This window comes from Hemitrygon akajei, chromosome 5 (assembly GCF_048418815.1).
Source record: "Hemitrygon akajei chromosome 5, sHemAka1.3, whole genome shotgun sequence".
In the NCBI taxonomy this organism is placed as follows: domain Eukaryota; kingdom Metazoa; phylum Chordata; class Chondrichthyes; order Myliobatiformes; family Dasyatidae; genus Hemitrygon; species Hemitrygon akajei.
Genome location: NC_133128.1, coordinates 89858216 through 89881780, shown reverse-complemented (window position 1 = coordinate 89881780; position 23565 = coordinate 89858216). Strand labels below are relative to the sequence as shown.

The window sequence follows — 23565 nt, the reverse complement described above, 5'->3', positions numbered from 1 at the left end:
AGTGCTGGTGGAGCCTATGCAAGATTAAGAAAAAGAGTCTTCCAAGACAGAGCCTATAGGTCCAAACAAAACTTTTGGTCTATAGAGCAGCTCTCCTTCCTACATTACTGTATGGAACTGAGTTATTGACCACCTACAGTAGACATTTGAAAGCCCTGAAACAATACCACCAAAGAACTTTATGAAAGGTTTGAAAATCATCTGGAAGGACAGAGGCATTAACACTATCAAACTGGAAAAGGCCACCGGGAACAGCATTTCTACCACATAAAGCAACACCAACTCTGTTGGATAGGTCATGTAATTTGTAAGGCTAACTTACGTCTCCCCAAACAAATTCTTTACTCTGAGTTTAAGGTCAGCGAACTCCTGGTGGGCAAAGGAAACACTTCAAATATACATCAAAATCAGTTTGAAGAATTTCAACATTACATCTAAAAACTGGGAAGACATTACATTGAATAGATGCACCTGGACAAAATCTTTACAAGACGGAGTTGTGCTACATGAGAGCAACCTCTGCTGTGCTGCAGAGAACAAGTAGCAGTTGCGAAAGGAGAGAATGAACAACCAGAAGATTTGACCACTAACCACAGCCACAATTATTTGTGTCCATTCTGCACCAGAATATGTGGATGCCAGATCAGTCTCTACAGCCATCCTAAGACCCACCAGTACACAACCCCTAACCCACATCTTACTCGACTCGATGACCACACTACAGGTAGTCAGCCAAGACAGAAAATTCAAGTGCAAGCTAATTATCCATAGTTAATACTCTCTTGTGCACTTAATGATGGAAGAATTATAAATATTGTATTATTAGGATCTCTGTCTCTCTTGCAAAAAGATCGCAGTGTTTGGAATGAAAATCCCTGCTAATCATCACCTGCAAACTGCATTAATTAGGCACCAGAATTAGTCAAAAGCATTTGCCTTGATGTTTAATTGATCCAAGGATAATTTTAATGAAAACGTATTTAAGAGTCAACACCAGGCATTCTGTTCATCTGGATGTGAAGTAATCTCTGTAATGTAATTTTGTATAAATATATTAATTTCACAATCTTGGTTTGGTTTCTTTAACATTCGTCATTAGTATGTTTGTATACCATGGTACCTATCTGAGGATTATCAGCTGGAAAGTTGAGTTCCTTTTGAAGTGTGTGGAGATCAAGAAATTTCTACTGGTACCTTGTTATTGTTAGAAGTTGATCATACGAAATGCTGAGTTTGCATAACCAGGCATTTCTGTGGATAATGTCATCTTACTGCAAGGTTATCATAATGATAGAAATCTTCAGTCATCTATTTGCATGGAAAGGCTCTAGATTCATGTAGAGCAGATCTGTACACCAGCTTTCACAACAGGGCTACCAGTATCTGACGCTTCCTTATTTCATTGAATATATTCCTATGTCAAATTATTAAATGCCTTTTTAGTATACTTTAAGAGCACATTCAATCAGCATTTTAATTGCTTGAAACTGAAGTCTGTTTATGATTATATTTAGTAGGTTTAGAAACTTTTAAAAAGTATGCATGTAAATTTACATGAAGTTACTCTACAGTGCTAAGAGACACGTGTCATTAATTTGTGTAGGTTTCTGTCAATTGATTGAAAATCTATCTCTATTCCTGATTTAGGCTATGATATTTAGAGATCTATTTATTATTTCTATCTAAAGAGGTAGCATAACCTAAGTTTTAGACTGTCCTGTTGTGAATTTGTAAGAATTTTAGTGTCAATTAATTATTGCTCTTGAATGAAGGCTCTGTGTAATGGGTTGCATCAATACCATATTTACATGGAATATTATAAAAGTTTGCATCCAATTATAAACATTTCAAAAGAAACAGAATTATATCTTTTTAAGCAATCTGTAAGCATGTGTTTCATTTATATTCAAGACTTAATAATCACACAACTCTGCCTTCAGACACCTATAATAGTGATTGCTTTCTAACATTCAACACACTTACCACCTGTATACAAATACCTTGTTCAAATTCAATATATATCCCCCATTGTTAGGCATTATTTATTATAAAATTACAGGAATATACAGCACAGGAACAGATTTAACCCCCTACTTTCCCTACAAACTCTCCAGCTACTGACTTGCTGCTCTGATTCCTACATCTCTGCCATGCTAGTTTAAACCCTCCCAAGTAGCATGAGCGAACTTCCCTGCAGGGATATTGGTGCCCTTCCTGTTTAGTTGCAACCAGTCCTTATTCTACAGAATCCATACGTCATGTAGGAGAATCCAATGATCTGTGTACCTGAAACCCTCTCTCCTGCATCAGCTCCTAAGCCACATATTTAACTGCACCTTGTTCACATTTTTTTGCCTGATTAGCACACGGAAGATCATCCTTGAGTTACTGTTTATTGACTTTCCAGAGAAAGAGAAAAGGAAACTTGATGTTTGTTTGTAATGGCAAAAAAATGTTGGGTTCTCCAAAACTGAATATCAGAGCCAGTATTAACATGTTTAGAATGCTTTATGTTCTGTTACATAGAAAGTTCAAATTTGGCCAGGCTGGGGTTGCTTAATCTTAAATACTTTTACTTCATTTCAGCATCACCTCTGTTAGAAATGTTATGAGCTAACCTTTGGAAATACAAGATATTACTAACAAAGCCCGAGGTCCTTGGTAACCCACTTGTTGAGAATAGGACCTGGTCAAATATTATTATCTGCCACTGCGAACACAAATCTGAAGGAGTACAAGTGGCAGACTGGCATTGCATTTCACAATGTTTAATTTGTATCAGACTCTTTCAACATGCTCCAACCCATCAACCTGAAAATTAGTTTCCATGTACCTTAGCTTACCTCAATTTCTTTCTTAAGATGAATCTGATTTTCTTGTTCCTTGCTTAATTGAACAGATTTTTCATTAATCACGACTTTTATTTCTGATATTTTAGCCTTTAATTCTATAATTTCTCCCTGTTTAAATAAATAAAAAATAATCCTTTAAATAGACATTAATTGAATTTTGAAAATTCTAAAACATCCCAATTTCTTTAATTTTGCAGTGAGGGCAAAATTAGTACATATATAAAAATACTCTATCAACATTTATTAAGGTTTCTATCTATTTTGTTGTTTTAGAAAATAATTCTGTCTATTCAGCTATAAAAATGTAAACATAGCATACTAGGAGTGCCTGAATTTGAACTGAGAATTTTTGTACATTCCAGCAATTCCAATGTGCTAACATCATGCACTGAATTGTTATCTAAGTAGCAAGCAGAAGAAAGTCGAGGTTATTGTCACATGCTTCTGTGCGCAGGTGAGAAAGTTATTGAGGAACATCACTGGCACATAGCGTCAAATGAGCAACATTCACGAGAAAAACATAAATTAAACACACTTCTTTTCAAGATGGAACAGAATTAAAACAAGAAGTCCTTTGAGTGTAAAGCGATCAAAGTGGTCATAGTGTTACTAAAATGAAGGGATTAAAGTTATTCCGATTGGTTCTAGAACCAAATGGTCCAAGGGAAGTATGATGTGGGACTTCAGGCTTCTATACTCCCTGCCCAATAGTAGCTGTGTGGCCTGGATGGTGGGTATCTTTGACAGTGATGTTATCTTCTTGAGGCAGCACCTCCTGTTGGTGGGGAGGGATGTGCCAGTGATGTATTGGGCAGAATCCACTGCTCTCTGCAGCTTCTTACACTTTTATGTATTTGAATTGCTGTACCAGATCCCAATCAGTCAGGATACGTTCAAGAATACATCCATATCAATCTGTTAGTGTTCAGTGATAAAATGAATCTTCTTAATATCCTAGGAAAGTAAATATACTGGAATGCCTCCCTTGTGATTGCATTTAAGTGCTGATTCCAAGGAAGCCATTTGATATGTCAAGGCCAAGGATTTTAAAGCTGTTGTCTCTTCCACCCTCCTTCCCCTTTCTGAAGTCAATCAGTTCTTTAGTTTTACTGTATTGCATGAAATATTGTTGTTGTGGCAACAATATCTTGAAGGATGCCCATATGTTGGCCTTGGAGACTGGCAGCATTATCTGAAAGATTAACATCTGGGTAAACTGAGGAGCAGAGAACACCATGTGCTGAAAACTGAAAGCACTCTAGTGCAGGGATCCCAACTTTTTTTACGCCATGGACCCTTACCAAGGGCTTCAAGGATGCCAGGTTGGGAAACCCTCCTCTGGGTTTTCCAAACTAGAAAAACAGGGCTATGCGCTAGGGAAATTCTAGGCAGTCTCCTAAAGTAGGTTACATGGTTGGCACAACATTGGCTGAAGGGCCTGTAATGTGTTGTAAATTTCTATGTTCTATGGTGGAATCGTGTAGACGTGTGTACTGAACTGACAGAGAATCAGTGCCATCTCCAACACTAACACAGAAATGCAAAAGTGATTGAATGAACATTTAAATGTATTCAAGTTATCTTTGGCATTAAAACTCCTCTATAACTCAAACTGTCATTCATCTCACCTCCAATTAGTTCCCAAGGGAATACTATTCTACACCAGACAATAGTTGTAAAAACCTTAAGCATCTTCTTTACTCCAAATTAACTCAGTTTCTCTAGAACCAAAAATATAAAACATAATGTGAATTTAAATCCCACTCCAGGAATAATCGCGAAAGTACTGGAGGATACTACAGTTTAGCAATGCTTTGACCACTTTGAACACTTAGTACTAAAATTGACTCTGTTCTTTTTGTTCTAACTGTATTCTTTCTTATAAAAATGTGTATAATTATTGTGCCCCAACAATGAATACATTGGAAAAGTTTAATTTGTTCTAAAGCACTTTGTGACATCCTGAGGTCACACTAGGCACTGTATAAATAGAATTCTTTTATTCTAAATATTACACTAAGATTGTGCTATACAAATATAAATCACTGATACATATTGGAATCCTATATGTATTAAGGGCACATTGTTGTAGTACAGAATAGCACATTTACATTGAATTTTCAATGACAGTTTGCAATGACCCTGAAGCTTAAAAATCCATCAAATGAAAATTTGCCCCCAGTCAGCAGCATTAAAAGTGGCACCTGTATAGCATGCTTTACTTCTGAGATCAGTTTCATTGATTTTCCAATCACTTTCATGAGTCAAAAGCAGAAATGTACTGAACTTGAATTACTTTTCTACTGAGTTCAAGAAGTCACAACTCAGCCACTACTTCCTCAGATATGTGTGATTTGTGTAATCCACAGATAAATGGTCTTGTAGATGAGCAGTATGAGAATCTTTCCGGATACGATGCAGTCTATTTTCTCTTTCAGTCTGCTGCTTGTTGTCCAAATGTACTAGGTTTAACCAGCAATGTGGATGATTCTCAACTGGCCTCTGAATTTGACAAGCAAGCTACTCAGTTGTACCAAACTGCTACTACAAAATATACTAACTTCATCAAAATTGATGGCATATTGACCAAGGCAATGAAAATGAGAAAGATAAAAATATGCCCAGTCATCCAAAGAAAACCCTCCTCACATATATCTGACGAGGTGTCGAAACTCTGTTAACCTTCGCATAGCTTAATCAATCAGAAGTCTTATACAAAAATAAATGTGAATACTCTGAACTTCCTCTAGCACAAACCTGTAGATGTCATCATTGATAGGACTGACAAACCAAAAAACAGCTTCAAATAGGACATTGTAGAAAATAAATGCTGGTCTTTCCAGAACCAATGCTTGAGTAATAAAAGTACCACCAGCAATTTTACACACAGAAGAAATATCACTGAATCAACAGCTAACTCAATTTTCTCTATTCTCATTTCATTTCTAGCTCATTATTGGGTTCTGTAGGAAGTGCCACTGATCAGCAAGCTGAAAATAGGAATTTTTGTAAATTAGCACCAGAATTCTAGCAGAGCTAAATCCACATCTCAACAAACTATTTCAAAATTTCATTAATCAAAGGAAGAATAATCTGTACATATTAAATAAATGTAACTTCATGCCCTTGTGCTTAGATATGATTAAAAAGAATAATGCTCCTTTTAATTATTTCTGTTCATCCAAAACGAATGTCTGTCAGGATAAGATCAACTTTCTTATGAATTAATATTGCTTTCTGGATGATACTTTCCACAATGCCTTTCTGCTTTTGCTTTCCAGTTCCATCAGAAGTTGTGGTTAATGCGTTAAAGTTATAATTGGATAAAATACTCTTCAGGCAATCTATGTGATCAGAACTATGCAATGCACACGATCTTTATGGGAAAACATGTTTACTAAAGGATTTTAGATAGCACTTCTGAATGAGCGTACAAGCAATTTCTTCAGACTCAGAAACAAATTTACGTGATATGAAATATGTGCTTTGTGGCTGCAGTACAGTGCATTGTTGAAAATCCTTCATATGCAGATAATTAGAATTTCTGTCATAAATCTGACAAAGTTCTAGAGGAAAACCAGGAGTATCTCTGATGAATTTTCAGTTTTTATAGGCTCCTCAAACTTTGAGAAAGGGGCTGTTTTCAATTTCACTAGTTGAGAAGTAGAAACAGAGCAAAATTTTAACAAAAAGCTAGCCTCTAATCTCTTGTAGCAAGTCTCTTCCAATTTGTACTATAGGACATACTCTTAAGAATGATAGGAGTGTGCTATTCAACCTGATGGCATGAAAATCAATTTCTCCTTCTGGTAAAAAATATATATTTCCCTCTCCCTCCCCTCTTCTTCTATTTCCCACTCAGGCTTCTTACCTCTTCTGACGTCCTTATGGGTCCCCTCCCCTTCTTCTTTTTCCCACAGTCCACTCTTTTCTCCGATCAGATTCCTTCTCCAGCCCTTTACCTTTCCTACCTACCAAACTTCACCTATCACCTTCTAACTATCCTCCTTCCCCTTCCCCCTCTTTTTCATTCTGGCATCTTCCCCCTTTCTTTCCAGTCCTGATGAAGGGTCTCACCCTGAAATGTTGACTGTTTCAATAGATGCTATCTGGGCTGCTGAGTTCCTCCAATGTTTTGTCTGTGTGTATGTGTGATATTCACTTCTTTCTTTGAAGGTGCTAAGTATGACTATCCTTGTGCCAGTAACCTGCGGATTTAGACCAGAAACTAATTTTTCATAGCTACAAAAACATTTTACATTATTCAGCTGTATGTGCAGTCATAATGGAATCCAATACTATTTCCAAACAATGTCCAAAAAACAATTAGTAGACTACCTGTGTTTGGAAAAATATTTCAAAAATGGAGCCAACAGCAGAGATGCAGCTTGAAAACTATATAGCCATGAAAAACAGAGTGTATGGATACAGAGTTGATATCCCAAAGAAATATGAATATGTCTCAAGGTATCACTTCAGGCAATTGTCTTGGACTCACTGTCCAAGCATTATTATTGTCTGTAATGCCATTACCTTTCAATGGTCTACATCTTTTCTGGGCTCCCCATATTAACTGCTTATGGATGGTACTCAGGTTAAATTAAGGGATCCTTAGCCTTGAACTTTAGGCAGTCTTCCATTGTCAGAACTTATTGCAATTTATGCACCCTTAGAACCTCAAGGAGCATTCACCAACTATGAGTGTTTCTATAAATGTGCAAGCTCCAAAGTTGTGTATACAAGTGTTTTCATGCAACTATGTTTTTACTGCAAATTTACAGTAGAAATCCCTTGTGGGAATTACAATATAGACATGCCTTATGACACTAGTGAAACACACTGGTACTGATATGAGTGTTACATCTCCACCAAATGTGGGACTGGGCAAGTTTCAGGATGGTAGTCCCAGTTAGGATCACCAGAATGGTTACAGTGCACTAGATAAAACGCTGAACAACGGTGGGCCTTGCATTTGCTGGGGAAGCAATGTGAAATGTTAAGAACCTTGTCAAACATTATGGAAGGTGATGTGTAAAAGGGATGGTATGGGGTAGAATGTATGAGAATAAAAAAGACGGGGAAGGAGATGAAAGCAAAACACCTTCTATTCACATTTCTGGTTGGAATGCCATGATTAATGCAGGGTTCACTAAAGTTGTTCCAGTGTGCTATAATCATCACAATCTCTCAGGAAAAGCAATGGTGACCACTGTCCCTCCTGTATTTGAAGGAGGAGAAACAGAGTTAACATTTCAAGTTAGCATTTTCTGCTATTTTAGATTTCTATCATCTTATGTTCTGTTTTCCCACTTTGGTTTCAAAAGATGGTCTCACTTGATATCCTGTGTGGTTTGGAGGTCTTTGAATGTTGTACTTCCCTGTCTCCACAGTTAAACTGAATGTCACATATGTTGTGCTGAAACATGTAAGTGAAGTAAGGCCAAGGTTAAGGTAGGCAATATCCTATTTATGGTGTTGTCATTTTGTCATTCAAGTTTATATACCATGACAAAAGCATACATGGACTCAGTTGTTAGTTGGTCATACCCTTTATGAAAGGAAACATTATGAAAGTGACCCATTAGATTATCCCACTCATTCTCGAGGTGAATTCCTCCATTATCTTTACAAATCGTGGCTTTGTATGCTTGTTGATGCATTCAAACATGTCTGCTCCTGCTTAGTGGTTCTCCACTTCATCTACAACCCAAAGGAACTGCATATATCCAACTGACTAGAGCTCGTTCAGAGCTGTTCCTCTAATATTGATTTTCCACTACTTTCAATGCTCATCTGTGAAGTGTGAGTCACTTAATAAAAATTCACTATCTATAAATGCGAAGACACCCCATTATCAGAATGCAGGAACAGGATTCTTTAATGTCCACTGACTTCTACAGCAAGCATAAAAGTATTTTTCCACACAAATTGACACTGGAGGGGAAAAACCCCAGACAGATGGAAGAAATTAGCAGGTCAAGCAGCATCTGTGTAAGTAAAGGAATGGTCAGCGAGATTAAGACCCTGCATCAGGACTTCCTCATTACAATAACTGCAGTCCATTGCAGTTCCACAAATTGATACTGGTAAGAATGTTGCAAATAATCATTAAGGTGATCCCATTCTACACTTTTTAATCAAATTAATACCTGAGTGTTATTTGACACATGGGTCATGAACGTTTGTGTCATAATGGAAGTGAGAGACACCCTCCACTCCTCATTCACATTTTTTCCATGATTACTAAATGCTGGGAGATACTTAAGCACCACTGATCTCCAAATGCAAGGAGATGGACCGCTAGAGATCTTTATCTCCCTTATGTTTACCTCTTTTCTCCTGCAACAAGAATACAGGTGTCTGTGTATAAATTGTATTTAACTATTCTTAGCTGGTTAGGTCATTTAAGCATTAGTTGCACTGAATCCAGAGTGCAGGATGTAGATTCTGACATATTACTTAGCCTTTAGCCTTGTCTTCCTTGCAGTGGCAACAAGGTTCTTCATCCATATGCTGAGGAAAAGTACTGTATCTGGCAATTCCTCACTAATCCAACAGATGATCAAAGGGAGCTTGAAATCGCAGAAGTTGTTGCTTGTGGAGTTTAGGCACAGATTCAAAAAGTGTGTGAGGCCTGGCAGGACCTTCTGCGGAGCTTGAGCTACTGAGCACTTGGCATGGGCCAATAAAAGAAGTGAGGTAGTCATTGTGGGAGTGTGTCAGAATTGGTATGGGGAGCTGAGGCTTTGATGAGAAGTGGCAGAGGCTAGATTGAGATTTTTATTAATTAAAAAAAAAAATTCCCAGCTAGAGTCCTGAGAATAGATCCCAGGTCGGTGATGTGCTCTTTATGGAGGATGTGGGAGATCCTGGAGACCTCCAGTCCGCATGATTGCTACGTCTGCAGAGGTGCACCTAGGTGCAACTCCTTACAGACTGAGTTAGGGAACTGAGATGAAACTGGATGACCATCAGCTCATATGGGAGAATGAGGAGGTGATAGATAAGAGCTGTAGGGAGATAGTCACACCCAAGTCTATTTATTTATTGAGATACAGCGTGAACTAGGTCTTTCCGGCCCTTTGCGCCACGCTGCCATCAATCCCCCAATATTAATTTTCACCTAATCACAGAACAATTTACAATGATCAATTAACCTGCCAACCAGTACAGCTTTGGACTGTGGGAGGAAACCTATGCGGTCACAGGGAGAATGCACAAACTCCTTACAGGCAGTAGCAGAAAGTTGCAGGAGGAAGGTAGCTGGGTGACTGTCAGGAGAGGGAAAGGAAATAAGCAGATAGTGCAGAGTACCCTGCAGCCATTCCCCTCAATAACAAGTATACCGCTTTGGATACTGATGGGGGAAACTACCTACCAGTGGAAAGCTGGCATTGTCTGGTTATGTGGATCAGAAGTGAAGGGGAAAGGGGAAGAGGAAAGTGGTAGTGATAAGGGATTTAATAGTAAGAGGAACAAACAAGAGTTTCTGTGGACATGAAAGAGACTGCTGGATGTTGCTTCCTAGGTACCAGGGTCGGGACATTTCAGATCAGGTCCACAGCATTCTTAAAGGGGAGGGTGAATACCCAGAAGTTGTGGTCCATAGTGGTACCAACAACATATACAGGAAAAGGGATGGAGATCCTGAAGAGTGGATATAGGGAACAAGTTAGGAAGCTGAAAAGCAGGACCTCCAGGGTGATAATCTCTGGATTGCTGTTTGTGCCACATACCACTAAGGATAAAAATAGGATGATTTGGCAGATGAATTGTTGGCTAATGACTTAGCGTAGGAGGTAGGGTTTCAGATCTGTGGATCGTTAGGATATCTTCTGAGAAAGGACGTGTTACATCTGAACTTGAGGGGGACCAAAATCCTTGTGGGCAGGTTTGCTAGAGCTATTTGTAAGGGTTTAAACTAGTTTGGCAGGGGTTGGGAACCAGAGTGATAGATTAATGGATGAGGCAGTTGCTGCAGCATGTAGAGACAATAAGGAAAGATAGGCAGTAGAAAAGGCATAATTGCAGTCAGTTGGATGGGTTGAAGTGTGACTTTTTAATGCAATAAGTATCAGGAACAAGGGTAATGAACTTAGAGCATGGGTCAGTACATGGAATTATGGCACTGTTACCATTAGAGACGGGTGTCACAAGGGCAAGAATGGCTGGTAAATGTTCTGGGGTTTAAGTGTTTCAAAAACGATAGAGATGGTGGTAAGAGGTGTGGAGGAGTGGACTGCTAATCAGGGATAGTATCGCAGCTGCAGAAAGGGAGGATGTCATGGAGATATCAACTACTGAGTCAGCATGGGTGGAAGACAGAAGCAGGAAGGAAGCAATTACCCTATTGAGAGTATTCTATGGAGTCCCCGCCATCCTTCCCCCATAGCAACAGAAACACTGAAGAGCAGATCATGAGGATGATTTTGGAAAGGTGGAACAATAACAAGGTTGTTGTTTTATTTGATTTCAACTTCCTTAATATTGAATGGTACTTTCTTAGTGCAAATGCTTTAGATGGGGCAGAATTTGTTAAGTGTGTCCAAGATGGATTCCTGACACAATATGTAAATATGCCAATTAAAGGAGAGGCCATACTGGATCTAGTACTAGGCAATGAACCTAGTCAGGTGACAGATCTCTTGGTGGGTGAATGTTTCGGAGACAGCGATCACAACTCCCTGGACCTTTACTGTAGCAATGGTGTACGTACTATGGAAGCAATGTCAACATGGGCACCAGCTTAAGCATCCTTATTTTATCTTGAATACCACAACTCTTTCAAACTCACTATAGAGATAAATGCATTATGCAGTGCATTGATGTAGTACAGAGTAAACCAATGACAGAATGCAGAATAAAATGTAACACTTACAGAGGAAGTCCATTGCAGGTAGACTATAAGGTGTGAGGTCATAACATGGTAGACTGTGAGGTCAATACTTATACTTAACTTTATTATCACCAAACAATTGACACTAGAGCGTATAATCATCACAGAAATATTTGATTCTGTGCTTTGTGCTCCCTGGAGTACAAATCGAAGTAAATATAATAAAAATTTAAATTATAAATCACAATTAGAAAATAGAAAAGGGAAAGTAAGGTAGTGCAAGTCAGGTCCAGATATTTGGAAGGTACGGCCAGATCCGGGTCAGGATCCGTTCAGCAGACTTATCACAGTTGGAAAGAAGCTGTTCCCAAATCTGGCCATAGGAATCTTCAAGCTCCTGAACCTTCTCCTGGAGGGAACAGGGATAAAAAGTGTGTTGGCTGGGTGGGTTGTGTCCTTGATTATCCTGGCAGCACTGCTCCGACAGCGTGTGGTGTAAAGTGAGTCCAAGGATGGAAGACTGGTTCGTGTGATGTGCTGGGCTATGTTCACGATCTTCTGCAGCTTCTTCCAGTCTTGGACAGGACAACTTCTATACCACATCGTGATGCATCCTAGAAGAATGTTTTCTACGGTGCATCTATAAAAATTAGCGAGGGTTTTAGGGGACAGTCCAAATTTCTTCAGCTTTCTCAGGAAGTAAAGGCGCTGTTGGGCCTTCTTGGCAGTGGACTCTGCTTGGTTAGACCAAGTCAGGTCATTTGTGATATTCACTCCGAGGAACTTAAAGCTTTTGACCTGTTCCACCTGTGTACCACTGATGTAGATGGGGTCGTGCGGTCCGCTACTCCTTCTGAAGTCAACAACCAATTCCTTCGTCTTGCTGACGTTGAGGGATAGGTTATTGTCTTCGCACCATGCCACCAGGTTCTTAATTTCCTCTCTGTACTCCAACTCATCATTACCCAAGATACGGCCTACAATTGTGGTGTCATCAGCAAACTTATATATTGATTTTGATGGAAACTTGGCTACACAATCATGGGTGTACAGTGAGTACAGCAGGGGGCTGAGTACACAGCCTTGTGGGGAACTGGTGTTCAGAGTGATTGTAGAGGAGAGCTAATTTTATCATACTAGGAACCATTCAATAGTCTTATAACAGCAAGGTCATAGCCATTTTTGAGTCTGTGGTATGTGCTTTCAGGCTTTTGTATCTTCTGCCCAATGGTAGAAGAGAAAACTTAATGATTCTTTGAGGTTCAACATACAAATGCTAAGAAGTACATGGTCATCTTTAACTGAGTGTTTTGGCTCCTGCTCAGTACAGCAGGCTAAATAATGGCAGGTCAGCTTCTGGTTTCAGGAATATTGACTCTGATGATTTAGTTGTACATTTCTGATTTGTTGAAGAGGTTAACTCACTCCAATCTTTTCAGCTTACTTTTAATTCAAGAATGTAGATGGAAGAAAGTCTGATACAGTGGTATATGACTTTTTCTATATGCCTGCTTACATTTTGCTGTTTAAAACTTAAAACAAATCTGATATGTTGCCCTATTATTTTCAATGACTATGGCTAAGTTTCAGGGGGAAGAATATAGTATATCTAGTGGCTTAAAATAATTACCAGACTGCATTAACAGTTCAATTTCTAGTAATATTATTGAAAGTTTAGATCTCAAAGGAAGAGCCAATATTTAAAGGTATGAGGTCTCGAGGCTCATTATAAAAGCAATATACAACAGATAAAAAAGGTAAATAACAAAGAAGTATAACACATTATTTAATATTTTGGGAGAAATTTTCAGACCTGTACTTGTTTTATTGTATTCCCTTCAGGATTCATAAGATCTATTATTAGTTCTTCTTTCTTTGCTTTTAAATCTTTGACCATCTGTATTTTTTCTTCTAGCTGCATCATGATTGGAGTTCTATTTTCTAGCTGACTAGTCATTTCTTTGTGAACCAACATTTTTTTACGATATTTTTCATTTTCAGATAACAACTTCAAATACTTTTGTTCTTCTTCTTGTATAGCAAACTTAAGTTGTAAATTGCTTGCATTAAGACTCCAGAGTTGGGCCTCCAGTTCAGCGCAGCTTTGTTGGCGATTCTCCAATTCATTTTGTAACTGGTATGTCTGAATCTCGGTTACTCTAAGTTCTTGAAGAACAGATTTATTGTCTTTCTCCATTTCAAACAATCTGGCCTGAGAAAAAAATAATGTGAATTTATATTTGTATTGTCAGCCATTTAGTTATCAATGAAGCAAACATACCTTAGATTATTTCAGTGTTATTTTGTAATGAGGCCCTTCACTGGTTGGAGTCAACCATGGTTGTTGTGCCCACACGATACGCAAGTGTGGGCAGTATGATACGGAGAGCAAGCTGTTTGTTGCCCGCTCTCCACACAGCTGATGAATCCAAAGGAATGGCAGAGACTGATATAGTTTGGCACCAGCAGTATTGGGTATTGCAGGGATTAACATTCAGTGTTGAACTCAACACAGGACTACTTCAGGGACTCCAGCTCTGGATTTTACTCCAGAATTCTGCCCCATGAGTAGGTATACAGTAGTGCTAGAAGGATTGTGAACCCTGTAGAATTATCTCTATTTCTGCATAAATATGACTTAAAATGTGATCAGATCTTCATACAAGTTCTAAAGCAAGTTAAAGAGAACCAAATTAAATAAATAATACAAAAAAACATTATACTGTTCAGTTATTCATTGAGAAAAATTATCCAATATTAAATGTATTTGTTGGAAAAAGTAATCAGCCGAAAAGCAGAGACTTGAACCTGGCACCTTGACTCTGCTTCACCTCAGTTCTGCCTCTTCAAACCATCTCCAAGTCCGTTCTAGCAACAGCCAAATATTGGCTCATTCCGTGATCTTGGGCTTGGGCCCTGGCACCTTGATTCAGCCTGTACCCACCACGCCACACAATCCTGCACCTTTGAAACTTCAGTTCACACCACAAAATATACCAGGTTGTACAAGTGGGTCAAAAGTTCAACTCTGAAAGGGAAGTTACAGGTTATTGACTGCAGTGATCATTTCTGAGAAGAAGTGTGATTAATAAAGTAGTTAATAGTTTTGTTTGCAACTAGCAAGTCAGTGCTGTGCTTCACTAACGCCATCTTAAACTGACGAGTGAAGGTAGAATTACAGAAAATGACATAGATATAATGAAGGAAAATCATTGGACAAGGGAATTTGAATTTGAATCTATTTAAATCTTACATTCGTTCCTCAACGTGAAGGAGTAAAAATCTTTGTGAAATGACTCCGTTGCAATGTACAGACATGTGAATTTATAAGTCTAACGGCTTTAGAAAAAAAGCTGTCCTGTAGCCTGTTGGTCCTGGCTTTAATGCTGTGGTACCATTTGCCAGACAGAAGCAGCAGAAACAGTTTATGGTTGGGGTGACTGGTGTCCCTGATGATCTTTCAGGCCTTCTTTACACATCTACTGCTGTAAAATATCCTCAATAGAGGAAATACATATCCACAGATGCGCTGGGCTCTCTATACCACTCTCTGCAGTGATCAAGGATGGTGCAGTTCCCGTACCAGGTGGTGATTACAATCAGTCAGGATGCTCTCAATGGTGCCCCTGTAGAAGATCTTGAGGATTTGGGGGCCCATGCCGAATTTCTTCAGTCACCTGAGGTGGAAGAGATACAGTTGTACTCTTTTCTTTTGCCACACAGCCGGTGTGTACAGTCCAGGTGAGATCTTTGTTGACATGCATACCTAGGAACTTGAAACTGCAATCCCACTGATGTTGATCAGGATGAGTCTGTCTCCATTCCTCCTGTAATCCACAATCAGCTCTTTTGCTTTTTGGAAAATGAGGGAATGTTTGTTATCTTGGCACTACTGTGTTAGGGTGTTAACCTCTCCTCCGTAGGCTGTCTTGTCACCGCTAGAAATAAGGCTGATCAACGTTGTGTCCTCTGCAAAGCTGCTCAGCAGATTGGAGCTGTGTGTGATAGCACAATTTTGGTTGTAATGGGGGTAGAGGAGGGGACTCAGCACACAACCCTGGGGACCACCTGTGCTGAGGGTCATGGAGCCCATTCTTTCTGCCTGTTGGTGACCCGACAGGAAGTCTAGGATCCAGCTACACAAGGCAGGGTGCTGGCTGAGGTCTCTGAGCTTCCTGTCGAGTCCGGAGGGAATTATGGTGTTGAATGCTGAACTGTTGTCCAGGAACAGCATTCTAACGTATGCATTCCTCTTCTCCACTTTTGGATGGTGTGTAGTGCTGTGGCTATGGCCTCATCAGTATATCAGTTTCATCAGAGGGTGAATTATAGGAGGTCTACTGTGGGTGGTAGCATGCTACAGATGTAGTCCTTAACCCGTCTCTCAAAGCATTTACTTATAATCGATGTGAGTGTGACAGGGTGCCAATTGTTCAGGCATGCTACCTCGGTTTTCTTAGGTACAGGGACAATGACTGACAATTTGAAACAGGAGGGCATTACACACTGGGAGAGGGAGAGGTTAAGAATGTCCACAAACATACCAGCCAGCTGTTCCGCACATATTGAGGACCCGCCCTGGGATGCCATCTGACCCCGCTGCCTTATGGCTATTGACACGTAGCAATGCTCTATGTACCTCAGCAATGGAGATGACCAAGGTGCAGGTCTTGTTGGCCGCCCTCATCAGGGGTTTAGTCCTGTTGACTTTGAATCAAGCATAAAAAACATTTAGCTCGTCCGGGAGTGACGCAGCAATGTTGGCTGTACCACTATGTTTCCTCTTGAAGTCCGCGATGGTGTGCAGTCCTTGCCATAAGCTGTGTGTGTCATTGTCACAGAATTGTGACTGGATTTTGTCTGTGTTGCCATTTTGCCACCTTGATGGCTCTCTGTAAATCATAGTGGCATCTCTTGAGCTCCTGTTGGTCTCTGGAGGCGAAGGCTTTATCCCCTGTGCTGAGAACAACACACACTGAACCCTTTACCAAGGCTTGTGGTTTGGGTAGACCCAGACCGATTTTTGGGGTACAATGTCTTCAATGCACTTCCAAATGAAGCTTGTGACCACTTCTGTGTATTCGTAGATGTTCTCAGCTTGAAATACCACCCAGGTGACGCTGTCAAAGCAGTCTTGTAACATTGGGTCTGTTTGGTTGGACCAGCAGTGGATGGTTTTCAATATGGCCGCTTCCTGTTTCAGTTTCTGCCTGTAGGTGGGCAGGAGCAAGATGGAGGAAAGTTCAAACTCTCCAAATGGAGGGCGGAGAAGTGCTTTATAGGTGTTGCGGAAGGGAGAGTAGCAGTGGTCGAGTATGCTTCTTCCCCGTGTGCTCACCTGAATGTGTTGGCAGAACTTTGGATAAACTCTAGTCATTGATGTTTGGTAAAGTCTTGGGCAATGATGAAAGCAGCCTCTGGGTGTGTGGTTTCATGGATATTGATGGATTCGCATAGTTCATTGAGAGTCAGGTTGGTATCAACCTGTTGTAAGATGTACATAGCTATAATAATAAATATGTGTATTCTCTAGGCAGCCTGAAAGGTCGACAGATCCGGGGAACAAAAGGATTTGAGGGTGTGCATGGTAGCCAAGTCACATCAACCATTGTTCACCATGAAACATACTCCCCCACCTTTACTTTTCCCAGAGAGGTCTTTAGACCTGTCCACTCTGAACACAGAGACAATGGATTCAATGGCTTGGTCTGGTATCTCCTCCAACAACCAGCACAAGACGTTACAGTGCTTTGTTTCCCATTGGTGGGAGATTCTGGCTCTCAGCTCACACAGATTGTTGTCCAAGATTGTACATTGGCCAGGAGTTTGCTAGGAAGTAGCAGCCGAATTTCGCACTATCTTGACCTAACCAAAACGCTGGCTCTTCTTCCTTGCCTCCAGCAACACTTCCTTGGTAATGCCAGTGTGGTGAATGACCCTCCTGTAGTTCAAGAGAGCAACATATTGGAAGTAATGGCACAGACTGTGCAGTTGTCAGAACAACTGTGATAGACATGAAGAAACTGACATAAAAGAAGGGGTTCTACAGAAAGTGGGATGGAAAGCGTAATTAAAATAATTCTGGGAGTCTGGGTTCTTAATAGGTATTGACATATTCTGAAAAATGAATAGAAAGCAAAAGGAAATTAGGAACAAGATAGCTATGGACCAGAAAACAAAGTGAGAAAGGTGGAAATTAGCAGCAAATTTGATGAAAAATACAAAAACACATTTTTTAATGTAAGAGTGAAGAAAAAAAGCTTTATCCAGATAATATGCAGTGGAGTATTATACTGTGGAGTAAAGGGAATTACAGAGGTATGAAAGAGGAGTTGGCCAGATCTGATTGGAAAAGAACACCGGCAGGGATGACTACAGAACAGCAAAGGCTGGAATTTCTGGAAGCAATTCAGAAACACAGGATATAAATATCCCAAAGAGCAAAAGTATTCTAAAGGAAAGATGACACAACCATAGCTAACAAGAGAAGTCAAAGCCACCATAAAAGTCAAAGAGAGAGCATATAATAGAGCAAAACTTAGTTGAAGGTTAATCTCAATGGCTCTCCACACAGCTTTAGACAACTTAGACAATACAAACACCTATGTCAGGATGCTTTCATTGACTATAGCTCAGCATTTAATACCATAATTCCCACAATCCTGATTGAGAAGTTGAAGAACCTGGGCCTCTGTACCTCCCTCTGCAATTGGACCCTCGACTTCCTAACCGGAAGACCACAATCTGTGAAGATTGGTGGTAACATATCCTCTTCATTGACCATCAACACTGGCGCACCTCAGGGGTGTGTGCTTAGCCCACTGCTCTACTCTCTATATACACATGACTGTGTGGCTAGGCACAGCTCAAATACCATCTATAAATTTGCTGACAATTTGTAGAATCTCAGGTAGTGACGAGAGGGCGTATAGGAGTGAGATATGCCAACTAATGAAGTGCTACTGCAGCAACAACCTGGCACTCAACGTCAGTAAGACAAAAGAGCTGATTGTGGACTTCAGGAAGGGTAAGACGAAGGAACACGTACCAATCCTCACAGAGGGATCAAAAGTGGAGAGAGTGAGCAGTTTCAAGTTCCTGGGTGTCAAGATCTCTGAGGATCTAACCTGGTCCCAACATATCGATGTAGTTATAAAGAAGGCAAGACAGTGGCTATATTTCATTAAGAGTTTAAAGAGATTTTGGTATGTCAACAAATACACTCAAAAACATCTATAGATGTACCATGGACAGCATTCTGATAGGCTGCATCACTGTCTAGTATGGGGGGGGGGGGGGGGGCTACTGCACAAGACTGAAAGAAGCCGCAGAGGGTTGTAAATCTAGTCAGCTCTGTTTTGGGCACTAGCCTACAAAGTACCCAGGATATCTTCAGGGAGCAGTGTCTCAGAAAGGCAGCGTTCATTATTAAAGACCTCCAGCACTTAGGGCATGCCTTTTCTCACTGTTACCATCAGGTAGGAGGTACAGAAGCCTGAAGGCACACACTCTTCAAGAACAGCTTCTTTCCCTCTGCCATCCAATTCCTAAATGGACATTGAACCCTTGGACACTACCTCACTTTTTAAAAAATATTTTGTTTTTTGCACATTTCTAAAAATCTATTCAATATACATATACTGTAATTGATTTATTATTATTTATATTTATTTTTTCTCTTCTATATTATGTATTGCATTGAACTGCTGCTGCTAAGTTAACAAATTTCACGTACATGCTGCTGATAATAAATGTGATTCTGATTCTAAAGATGGGATATGAAAGTATCCAGCCAACAATATTAAAAAGTATACCAAAAGTTTCTTGAAATACAAAGTGTAAGAGAGTGGTGAGAGTGGATATCGGACTGCTGGAAAACAATACTGGAGAGGTAGTAATGGGGGACAAGGAAATGGCGGATGAACTGTATAAATACCTTGCATCAGTCTTCACTGTGGAAGACACCAGCAGTATTGTGGAAGCTCCAGGTGTCAGGAGCCATGAAGTGTGTGAAGTTACCATTTCTTTGGAGAAGGTTCTTGGGAAACTGAAAGGCCTGAAGGTAGACAAATCACCTGGACCAGATGGTGTAAACCCCAGCATTCTCAGATTGTGGAGATATTGGTAATGATCTTTCAAGAATCACTAGATTCTGGAATGGTTTTGAAAGACTGGAAAATTTGCAAATGTCACTCCACTCTATTGGAGGCTCATGATAAAATAGGCTGTGGTCAGCATGGTTTCCTCAAGGGAAAATCTTGCCTGACAAATCTTTGGAATTCTTTGAAGAAATAACAAGCAAGATAGACAAAGGAGAATTGGTTGATGTTGTGTGTTTGGATTTTCAGAAAGCCTTTGACAAGATGCCATACATGAGGCTGCTTAACAAGCCCATGGTATTACAGGGAAGACTCTAGCGTGGATAAAGCAGTGGCTGACTGGCAAGAGGCAAAGAGAAGGAATAAAGGGGTCCTTTTCTGGTTGGCTGCCAGTGACTGTTGGTATTCCACTGGGATCTGTGTTGGAACTGATTTTTTTAATGTTATTCGTTAATGATTTAGATGATGGAATTGATGGCTTTGTTGTAAATTTGCAGATGATACGAAGGAAGTTGGAGGGGCAGGTATTTTTGAGGAAGTAGAAAGGCTACAGGATGCCTTAAACAGATTAGAAGAATGTGCAAATAAGTGACAGATGCAATGCAGTGTCTATAAGTGTACAGCCATGCACTTTGGTGGAAGAAATGAAAGGGTTAACAATTTTCTAAATGGAGAGGAAATAAAAAAACCTGAGGTGCAAAGGGACTTGGGAGTCCTTGTGCAGGATTTCCTGGAAGTTAATTTGCAGGTTGAATCTGTGGTGAGGAAGGCAAATATGAATTTAGCATTCATTTCAAGAGGATTAGAATATAAAAGCAAGGATGTAATGTTGAGACTTAATCAAGTACTGGTGAAACATAGAAACCCTACAGCACAATACAGGCCCTTTGGCCCACAAAGCTGTGCTGTACATGTCCCTACCTTAGAACTACTTAGACTTTATCCATAGCCCTCTATTTTTCTAAGCTCCATGTAACCATCCAGGAGTCTCTTAAAAGACTCTATCATTTCCGCCTCCACCACCGCTGGCAGCCCATTTCACACACTCACCACTCTCTGCGTAAAAAACTTACCCCTGACATCTCCTCTGTACCTACTTCCAAACACCTTAAAACTATGCCATCTCGTGCTAGCCATTTCAGCCCTGGAAAAAAGCCTCTGAGTATCCACATGATCAATGCCTCTCATTATCTTGAACACCTCTATCAGGTCACCTCTCATCCTCCGTTGCTCCAAGGAGAAAAGGCCGAGTTCACTCAACCTATTCCAATAAGGCATGCTCCCCAATCCAGGCAACATCCTTGTAAATCTTCTCTGCACCCTTTCTATAGTTTCCACATCCTTCCTGTAGTGAGGTGACCAGAATTGAGCACAGTACTCCAAGTGGGTCTGACCAGGGTCCTATATAGCTGCAACATTACCTCTTGACTCTTAAACTCAAACCCACAATTGATGAAGGCCAATGAACCGTATGCCTCTTAACCACACAGTCAACCTGCATGCAGCTTTGAGTGTCCTATGGACTCGGACCCCAAGACCCTTCTGATCCTCCACACTGTCAAGAGTTTTACCATTAATGCTATATTCTGTCATCATTTTTGACCTACCAAAATGAACCACCTCACACTTCTGGGTTGAACTGCATCTGCCACTACTCAGCCCAGTTTTGCATCCTATCAATGTTCTGTTGTAACCTCTGACAGCCCTCCACACTATCCACAACACCTCCAACCTTTGTGTCATGAGCAAATTTACTAACCCATCCCTCCACTTCTTCATCCAGGTCATTTATAAAAATCACAAAGAGCAGGGGTCCCAGAACAGATCCCTAAGGCACACCACTGGTCACCGGCCTCCATGCATAATATGACCTGTCTACAACCACTCTTTGCCTTCTGTGGGCAAACCAGTTCTGGATCCACAAAGCTATGTCCCCTTGGATTCCATGCCTCCTTTCTCAATAAGCCTTGCATGGGGCACCTTATCAAATGCCTTACTAAAATCCATATACACTTCATCTACAGCTCTACCTTCATCAATGTGTTTAGTCACATCCTCAAAAAATTCAATCAGGCTCGTAAGGCATGACCTGCCTTGCTTGGATAGCCATGCTGACTATTCCTAATCATATTATGCCTCTCCAAATGTTCATAAATCCTGTCTCTCAGGATCTTCTCCATCAACTTACCAACCACTGAAGTAAGATTCACTGGCTTATAATTTCCTGAGCTATCCCTACTCTCTTTCTTGAATAAGGGAACAACATCCGCAACTCTCCAATCCTCTGGAACCTCTCCCGTCCTCATTGATGATGCAAAAATCATTGCCTCAGCAATCTCCTGCCTTGCTTCCCACAGTAGCCTAGGGTACATCCCATCCGGTCCTAGTGACTTATCCAACTTGATGCTTTCCAAAAGCTCCAGCACACCCTCTTCCTTAATATCTACATTGTCAAGCTTTTTAGTCTGCTGCATGTCATTCCTACAATTGCCAAGATCCTTTTCCATATTGAACACCAAAGCAAAGTATTCACTAACTACCTCCGCTATTTCCTCCAGTTCCATACACACTTTTCCACTGTCACACTTGATTGGTCCTATTCTCTCAACTCTTATCCTCTTGCTCTTCACATACCTGGTAGAATGCCTTGGGGTTTTCCTTAATCCTGTCTGCCAATGCCTTCTCATGGCCCCTTCTGGCTCTCCTAATTTCATTCTTAAGCTCCTTCCTGTTAGCTTTATAATCTTCTAGATTGCTATCATTACCTAGTTCTTTGAAGCTTTTGTAATCTCTTCTTTTCTTCTTGACTAGATTTACAACAGCCTTTGTACACCATGGATCTTGTACCCTACCATCCTTTCCATGTCTCATTGGAATGTACCTACTCAGAACCCCACGTAAATATCCCCTGAACATTTGCCACATTTCTTCCGTATGCTTCCCCGAGAACATGTGTTTCCAATTTATCCTTCCAAAATTCCTGCCTGATAGCCTCATATTTCCCCTTACTCCAATTAAATGTTTCCCCAACTTGTCTGTTCCTATCCCTCTCCAATGCTATGGTAAAGGAGATAGAATTGTGATCATTATCTCCAAAATGCTCTCCCACTGAGACCCGACACCTGACCAGGTTCGTTTCCCAATACCAGATTAAGTACAGCCTCTCCTCTTGTAGGCTTATCTACATATTGTATCAAGAAACCTTCGTGAACACACCTAACAAACTCTACCCCATCTAAACCTCTCAGTCTAGGGAGATGCCAATCAATATTTGGGAAATTAAAATCTTCCACAACAACCCTGTTATTATTACTTCTTTCCAGAATCTGTCTCCCATCTGCTCCTCGATGTCCCTGTTACTATTGGGTGGTGTATAAAAAACACCCAGCAGAGTTATTGACCCCTTCCTATTCCTAACTTCCACCCACAGAGACTCTGTAGGCAACCCCTCCATGATTTCCTCCTTTTCTGAAGCTGTGACACTATCTCTGATCAACAGTGCCATGCCCCCACCTCTTTTGCCTCCCTCCCTATCGTTTCTGAAACACCTAAAGCCTGGCACTTGAAGTAGCCATTCCTGCCCCTGCGCCATCCAAGTCTCTGTAATGGACACAACATCATAGCTCCAAGTGCTGATCTATGCTCTAAGCTCATCCACTTTATTCATAATACTCCTCGCATTAAAATAGACACATCTCAAACCATCGGTCTGAGCGCGTCCCTTCTCTATCACCTGCCTATCTTCCCTTTTGCACTGTCTCCAAGCTTTCTCTATTTG

At 40.4% G+C, this 23565-nt stretch overlaps 1 protein-coding gene across 1 annotated transcript in view; it reads right to left on the bottom strand.

Moving 5' to 3' along the window:
• Positions 1-23565, bottom strand: part of LOC140727334 (coiled-coil domain-containing protein 122) — a 49444-nt gene that overhangs the window by 19189 nt on the left and 6690 nt on the right. The window contains exons 3-4 of the mRNA XM_073044602.1: positions 13502-13900; positions 2844-2960 (exon numbers count right to left, since the gene is read on the bottom strand). Of these exons, the coding sequence (XP_072900703.1) occupies positions 2844-2960; positions 13502-13900 (516 nt within the window). The remainder of the gene's footprint in view (positions 1-2843; positions 2961-13501; positions 13901-23565) is intronic.